Consider the following 8639-nt stretch of genomic DNA (forward strand, 5'->3'; position numbering starts at 1 on the left):
TCTTTACAGAGAGAAAAAAGCAATTCAATTCATGTACCTCATAGTTAACTCCTCCTGGTCGATTAGGAGCATGCTTTAATACCTCCCTAATCTCGTCCTCTATTTTTTGATCGTTAGCATCTTTGAAAATTCTTTTACAAGCTTCTAAATAATTAATTTTAAATCATATATTTACAATAGTTAATAAAAGTAGTCAAAGATTAACTGCATAACCAATCGTTGCTTTTTAAAGTAACTTGCCTTATAAAAAACTTTGAAAAAACTTACTCATCAATACTTGGCAGAGTAAACAGCTCTCAAATGATAGTTTTCCTTTTCTGCCATTGAAACTAAACAAAGACCAAAGTTGGTTCGTTGATGTTGTGCGCATAATGCGCCGAATCACATCTTTACAATTCCGGCCACCTAGACTTCTAAAATAATTAATCTAAAGAAGCAATTATTATATCTATATTTGCAAAAAGTAGCATATAAAGTAATATATTGTAATTATAAAATTATATATAATTTGCAAAATGCGTCTATAACATAATTTTAAATTGCTAATTGAAAGCTTATGTAAGCTTAAATAAATTTGTATAACATAATTCTTAGTATATAGTGTGTCAAGTTATCTAGTACTGTCCACCAAAACCCGTATGAATTTAATTGACAAAGTATGGCGAGAAAGAGAGTCAGGGGATGATAATATACATTTACAAATATACCACAATACAACACTTTGTAGAAATTTTGGTCTGTTGTCAACCAATGCATAAATAACGTAAATTAAACACAAGTAGTCCTAACTTAAATAATATTGACAATAATTACCATTTTTTTGCGAAAACTAGAATCCTTCAACTTTATTTCAAGCTGTCGCAATTCATGTTCATTTTTCATCTTCTGGGGAAACACATCGCCAGAAACATCATCTCTGCTAACAGCCACAAGACTTCTCAGCATCGCTTTGATCTCCTCTTGATTTTCAATTATTATGTCTAGTTTCATAGCTAAATATATTTAGCTTCAAATTTATTCTATAGGATAAATTTGAAGTAAAAGTAAAGTTATAGAATAAAGTATAATCTGCAAACAGTAATCAGTAAGTATGTTGTTTTTTTAAACGAAATCTACATCTACATCAATACTCTATAATTAATTTTGTTAAAAAATGTTCAACATTAACCCTGGTAAAGGAAGATTTTTATTAACAAATTTCAAAGCATTAAAAAAATTGTAATATATTGAAAAATTAAACAATTTTCCCTGTTTTTTTTTTACTAAATCGATCATTTCCCCCTAATTTTCTATCTAAATTTCACAGATATCCCTGATTTCGTGGCAACCCTGTTATATAAATTGAAATCAACAAACCGTGTGTTCCCGCAGTATTTTCACCTGCTCTACCACAATTTTTACTCTCTGTCAAACTTTTGACCATTGTCTCACCAATAAATGGTCTTCTGATACTGGCTATAAAAATTTTTTTTTGTTTTTTAAAGTTGATAAAAAATAGCATCAAATTTTGTTAAATTTGTAAAATCCATAAATACGTTTGTTTAAATTTTGATACAAAAATAAATTAAAGTATTTTAGCTTCTACCAACCATTTTCACAAGACATCCTGTCAGTTGATGCAATACGTGCAAGATTCACTTGACTTACAGATGCCGAAGGTGAATGAATAATATTTGCAGCAGCTGACACAGCTGCATTTCGCGCATGCTGAAACACTTTAGATGAAACAGCTGTTTGTTCCTGTAGGGATGCATTTGAAGACTGTAGGGAAGCATTTTTTCCTTTGAAAAATAATTTATTTAATATTATTATCATCCAACTTACACATTGTAATTGGTGGCTTTTATAATAAACATATGAATTATGAATTTAAGTATTGAATTATCATTAATAATATCAAAACAAACTTGCCATTGTTCTGTTTTGCACTATATTTTGGTGCAGATGGAAGGTTAATATTTTTGCTCAGAGGACTGTGATCACCAGAAGAGGTTTCTGTAAAAGTAACTATAAAAAGTAATACAATTTGTGTTACAACAGAATAGAATTTTAGTATTAGATAGATGTTAGTGTAATTAAAATCGTGCTACAATACATAACTTAATCAACTACATAGATTAGTGATATATGTCATAATAATGTCAACACATGTTAAATGTAAAATACTTTATTATTAAAACAGAAACTAACTCTTGCCTTTGCTTTGTTTTGCATTATACCTTTGTGCAGATATAAGTTGGATTTTTTTCCTTGGAGGACTGTGATCACCAGATGAGGTTTCTGTAAAATTAACAATAAAAAGGTAACAAATTTGAGTTACAACAGCATGGAATTATAAATGTTAGGTAATAAATGGTAGGTAAAATCATGCTACAGTATACAATTTATACAACTACATACCATCTTCAATATCAGAAGAAGTCTCTTTGTTTTTATCAGTATCTTCCACATTTGACATTACTAATGCTTTCTTAGCTAAATTTGACGCCTTGCTATAACTTTCCACTGATAATATATAAACTTAAAATATACAATCTGCCTAAAACCTGATTCAAATATACTTACAAGAATAATGTAAAATTATTGTAAAATTTTTAAAACCTGATTCAAATATACTTAAAAGAATAATATAACTTTATTGTAACATTACTAAAACCTGATCAAATATACTTAAAAGAATAATGTAACATTATTGTATTAAATATATTTTTATAGCTTTACATTTCTTGAATAGATTGCTTATACAATACGCGATATTTTAAAGTAAAACAATTTTATAGATTTATTACAGTTTTATAAATTAGCATAATGCTAATGTTGTAAAAATGAATTTGAATTACCAAAATCAAATTTTGTATCAAAGTTTAGTTCAACCTTAAAATGCTAAACTTTTGAATTACCAAAATTTGACAAATAGTAAATATCACTACATGCAAGGACGTATAAATAGATGTACGTTTAACCTGTTGTTTAAAAAGCAGATTATTCATTTTTTAATCAGTGCTCATATAACAAAATAACAAACTTGCAACCAAAAAATTATTTAAAGTCTTTACCTGCCGCCCCAAAAGTTCTAATTTTGTATAGTGGCCATTTCGGATCAGGCAGTTCACTCTTTTTGACTCTGCATACTGGATCCTTTCTGGGCCAATAACCAAACAGTTGCTAAAACAACCACAAAAACATTCTAACACATGCGTTCAACAACATTGTGTAATAACTATCAATAATTAAATCTTTATTTACAATTTCTGCATCACTGTTAGAAATAGTACAACTATTACAAAACAGATAACTGCACTGCCTTACTAATTAATTGTAGTAGCAATTTACCTCATTCTCGTAAACAATCCAACTTTTTGGCATTACCTCCACTGATTGCTCATCAACAAACTCAACAACAACAAAGGGACCGCTACTCATTTTCTAAACAAGAAAAATAAGTTATTGCATCTTAATAATAATGAAATTAGATAGTGAACTAAATAATTAAAAAAGAAAAATTAAAACATAAGCGAATTGATTCAGTCAGATGAATACAACTTTTTTTCTAAACATATATTTTAAATATTAAGTTTTACATGTCATGTAGCAAAGTCATAAGTATAATTTTTTTCTTAGTTTCTTTTTGAATCATAAAAACCTTGCTTTTTACGGCCGTTGATAAAACAACTTCAATAGAAGAGTAGTCAAAATTTGCAACATGAACTCCAATTAGTCGAGAGTCACAAGGGACATCAAACAATGACTTTGTTCTTTGAAATATTCTGCAACGATATTGTTGCAAGTCAAAATTTGGATTTTACCCTTCTTTGCAAAGAACTTCACAGAATCTTCCATCATCCAACATATATGAATTGTTGGGGCGACTCATGCAAATTATTTTAGTGTGCAATTTTTGATGTGGGACCATAATATTCATTTCACTAAGACGCTTAACAACCTGGCTAAGAGGAGCTCTACCTGATCTTACTTTTTTTTTCAAAACCTGAAGATAGTTTTCAAAACTAAAACCACTGCACCTATCTACATGGCCATATCGTTTAGCAACTGCAACGAGGTGTACTAGACTGTGTACATTATAAACAAGAAACTGTGGTCCATAAAGATCTTTAGCTTGATCGACAAAATATAAAAGTAATTGGTGCGCATAAGTTTCATATTTTCTAACTAACCTTGTACTGACTAATATAGATAAAGCTACACTTAGAACTAAAAAGTGTTGAAATAGTCTTTTCGCAAGATGCTTTTCAGCACAACTTTTCCAGTATACAATAAAAATTGCCTATACTCAGTTGCTTTCCAAAAATCAATTTCATCAAGAGAACGTGGCTTCCTTAGAAAATCTTTAGGTACACATTTTTTTAATTCAAGAAATTTAGCACTAATATCATTCTTATGAGCTGCAGATATTTTTACTCCTTTTTTGTCAGTATCTCGAATCCAGGTCACCAACAATTTTCGCATTACACCAAGACAAGACTGATGCATATAGTCAATTGGAAAATCCTCAACCATATCTATAGATAAAACACAAAATGGTGATGCCAAACCATTATGGTGATGATTTGCATTTGATTTTTGACGAAAAGAATGATCATCTCTCAGTTGCAGTCCAACAATTTTTGGATACGTCATCCGTCTTTCACAGTAAAAACCTTTTTGGTTACACTTGTCGCATCCGTAGTAACCAGAATATAGTTTTACACATTTTATGAAACATTTGGCAGGCGTATCACAAACAATAAACTTTAATATTATGCTTATTCTGTTTGCATTATACTCCAATCCATTTTCAAGCAAGCTTCTCAGTTCTTCCACTGCTTCATTTAAAAACTGGAGGTTGTCAGGTTTTGCTTTACCGTAAGTCAATGCTATGGGAAACACTATGGGAACAGAGCTAACATTAAGAATAGAACATAAAATTGGCCACATGCATGCTTTTGTGCTCCTAAAAAGCGGAAGCCCATCTATATTCAGAGCGATTTCCAAGTCTAATAAATTGTTTAACTTGTCCTCTTCTTCAAGACGACCTAGTATTTGTAACAAATTTTTTTCAATTCCTAGATAAACATATTGCATGCCAGATTTGCAATAAATCTCAAGAGTTCTGCATGTTTGCAAAAGAGTTCTTACTGTAGCTGGTAATTCAGGGTGTCCATTGATTTTTAGTCGCTTTAACAAATCATCACCAGCATTGTGTTTTACATCAGGGAGCAGCTGCATCCATTCTTTTATGCTGTCACTGAATGACATACTGTTTTTATGAGTTGAGTCAGAATCTGAATCAGATTGAAGGGAAAACTTTTTTTCCGAGTTGCACTTACTTGATACCAATTGATTCCCCACATCTAACTGAATATGACTAGAAAATGGACTAGCCACACCATCATTGCTACAACATAAAGTTATTTTGTTAAAACAATATCTTTCAGTGTCACTGTCGCTTTGACTGTTGTTTTGTTGTTGCAATTGTTGTATAAGAGACCTCTTAGATGCCATCCACTTTCGTCTATATATCTGACGATTATTATTGTTTCGCTTCATTGCAACTATTTACTTGTATGACAATATAATCAAAATAGATACTACCAAAACAGATACTGATTTAAAACAGAATTGAAGTAGTAAAGTATAATCATAAATATTTATATATATATATATATATATATATATATATATATATATATATATATATATTTATAACAACAATTATAAATGTATTCTATAAAATAGAGTGCTCAGTGTTCTTAAAAGAACAGAGCAATAACAAATTATTAGAAATCATTTATCAATTTCAATTATTTACACAATGTTGCGTCAATTAATAATATTGACGAAACGTTGACTTTTCGTCAATAAATAAATTGACGAAACATTGTCAATGTTTCGTCAATTTATTTATTGACGAAAAGTCAATGTTTCGTCAATATTATTAATTGACGCAACATTGTGTAAAAAATTGAAATTGATAAGTGATTTCTAATAATTTATATATATATATATATATATATATATATATATATATATATATATATATATATTATATATATATATATATATATATATATATATATATATATATATATATATATATATATATATATATATATATATATATATATATATATATATATATATATATATATTTATATATATAATATATGTATATATGAAATTATTTAAAAACCCGCGTTAATAACATGTTTTGTATTGTACATAACGCGTTAATAAGTTTTATTACGCGTTTTATTTAATGTTTTTCCGCAACACGCAAACTAGGACGATGACCGAAACTCCAAGGATAAACATTAACATTCATATATATATATATATGTATATATGTATATATATATATATATATATATATATATAAATATATATATATATATATATTATATATATATATATTTATTATATATATTAAATATATATATAATATATATAATATATATAATAAATATATATATAAATATATATATTTACTATAGTATAATACTATTATAGTGGGTTTATAATTAATTATAAACCCACTATAATAGTATTATATTTATATAATTGTAGGTATATAATATACCTATATAATATAGGCTAAAAATATATAGGTATATTATATAGGTATTTTATATGTAGGTATAAGGTAGAAATTTTGTAATAGTATTATAGGCTATATTATTATAATATATTATAATAATTATAATAGTATTATACTTATTTAAATATTGAAATAGGTATAATACTATTATAATATATCCTATATTATTAATATAGGCTATATTACAATAGTATTAGACCTATTTCAATAGGTATGCTATAAGAAATTTTTATATTAAATAATATTACGTATTATATTTATTATAAAAATCTTAAATTAGGATTTTCACCTTTTTTTCAAATAACTTAACAGTACTTCGTTCGCGTGACTCGAGTAAATTTTTTCGTATATTTAAATAAGAAGCAATCGGGAATGAAGAACTCGCCCAACCAAATATAGAGCTCATAATAATACAATTTTAGAGAACATTCGTGGAACGTTCATACAACGTGCTCGAACGTTCGCAACGTTCGTTGAACGTGCGTGAACGTTTTGTGTTAGCTGGGATCTGCCTAAATTTTTGTTGCAATAATTATGCGCTAATCCATAAACTTGTCCTGAAAAATGATCATGATCAATAACTAGATATTCTTCAAAAGCGTTGAGAAAAAAATTACATTTATTTAAAACTCTTTCTCTATTTTTTTCATCTTGAATAAAATCGGATAAACTAAATTTTTACTCAATTGTTTATTCAAAGAAACCAACATGCAATGATACCATAATTCGTAGACGGGTTGCTTCAACTTTCTCATGAGAAACAAAAAATAGAGATTATCTGTATTTTGACTGCCTACTTCGTTGATACATTTGCAAAAGATTTTGATTAAAAAGTAGGGATCATTAAACAATTCAACATTGTCTTGATCAAAGTATATTTTGAGTTGTTGATCATTCATGATAAGGGAAGCCAATTGTTTCATATAATCTACAAGTTCTCCACTCGTTATTCTCACATAATCACTTAACAAACCGTTGGTGGCAGGTAGGTATTCAAATTTTTCCCACCATCTACAACAAATGTAAAACAAACTTGATACTTGAAATAAATCTTGTTTTATTTTCTCCGAATTGTTGTTGATTGAATAACTTTGAACATTCAAAGGTAACATGAACAATTCTAAACGACCTACTCTTTGAAACATAAAATTAACAACTTGAATTCGTTATTCGTTATAAATACGAAATTCGTATTTATAACGAAAGACGAATATTTATTTTTAGAAAATCTATTTTTATAAATATCAGATTGACGTATTTTGTCTAAAGGATATCTACAAATAGAACATAAAGGATTTTCTTCTTGCCATATTAAATTTCTTTCTTCAGATGATATATTTAAATTTTGAAAACGCGGTAAAAATATTTCACAAGTAAATCGAACCAAAGTATCAGCTAAAGCTATTAAATCATAAACTCGTAATTCCATTTATAAATTTTCATTATTTTCACAAGTTGAATTTAACTTTTACCACAATATGCGTCTGTGTGTTTTGTGAAGTAAAGAAACTCCTGGTTGAAAATAGGGAGGTAGACACGTTAAAGGATTTCTTTCTAAACTTTCAATAGTATTTTCATAATAAAAAATCCATTGAGTGATCACGTGTCCTTGTTCATCCAAAACAAAACATTCTTTCGCTAATGTTTCATGAATGCATTGAATGACGATGGAATGACAATGATAACTCAACTCAGATAAAGGTTTGACTATGGAAGTAGCCTTTTCTTCAGACTTTGTAATACTCGTTTCACAATTAAATGTCATTAAAAAGGAAATAGGTTTCTACTTGTACACATAAACGAATTTTGCGGACGATAGTGACTAATGCATTAATAAAAACTCCTTGAGAATTTTATTCGTCTTTGGTATTGTTTGCGCTTTCTTATACCACTTTTAATAATTCTGTAAGAATACTTTTATATTGTAATTTTAATTTAGAATGCAACAAACGAATTTTGGTATTACTTTTGTTAACGGCAAAAATTTTAATGTTAATACAATCAAAAGTATTTTCGTAAGCAAAACAGTGACACAAATCAATCA

General features: G+C 27.9%; 1 protein-coding gene across 1 annotated transcript; it reads right to left on the reverse strand.

Moving 5' to 3' along the window:
- Window positions 1–273: 273 nt before the first annotated feature.
- On the reverse strand, window positions 274–7001 carry LOC136079924 (uncharacterized). The gene is made up of 9 exons (XM_065796597.1): window positions 6885–7001; window positions 3334–3426; window positions 3057–3165; window positions 2401–2505; window positions 2197–2280; window positions 1912–2007; window positions 1590–1781; window positions 1357–1455; window positions 274–992 (listed from the first exon to the last, which is right to left on the reverse strand). The coding sequence occupies exons 1-9, from the start codon at window positions 6999–7001 to the stop codon at window positions 790–792; spliced, it is 1098 nt and encodes a 365-aa protein (XP_065652669.1). The 3' UTR covers window positions 274–789.
- Window positions 7002–8639: the final 1638 nt, after the last annotated feature.

The sequence above is a fragment of the Hydra vulgaris genome, chromosome 05 (assembly GCF_038396675.1).
Source record: "Hydra vulgaris chromosome 05, alternate assembly HydraT2T_AEP".
Taxonomy (NCBI): Eukaryota; Metazoa; Cnidaria; class Hydrozoa; order Anthoathecata; family Hydridae; genus Hydra; species Hydra vulgaris.

Coding starts and splice junctions, on each gene's coding strand:
- LOC136079924 (XM_065796597.1), bottom strand. CDS start 7,001: ATGAGCTCTATATTTGGTTGGGCGAGTTCTTCATTCCCGATTGCTTCT. Junction 3,427..6,884: donor TTAAGTTATTTGAAAAAAAG/GTGAAAATCCTA, acceptor TTTCTTGTTTAG/AAAATGAGTAGCGGTCCCTT. Junction 3,166..3,333: donor GGATTGTTTACGAGAATGAG/GTAAATTGCTAC, acceptor TGGTTGTTTTAG/CAACTGTTTGGTTATTGGCC.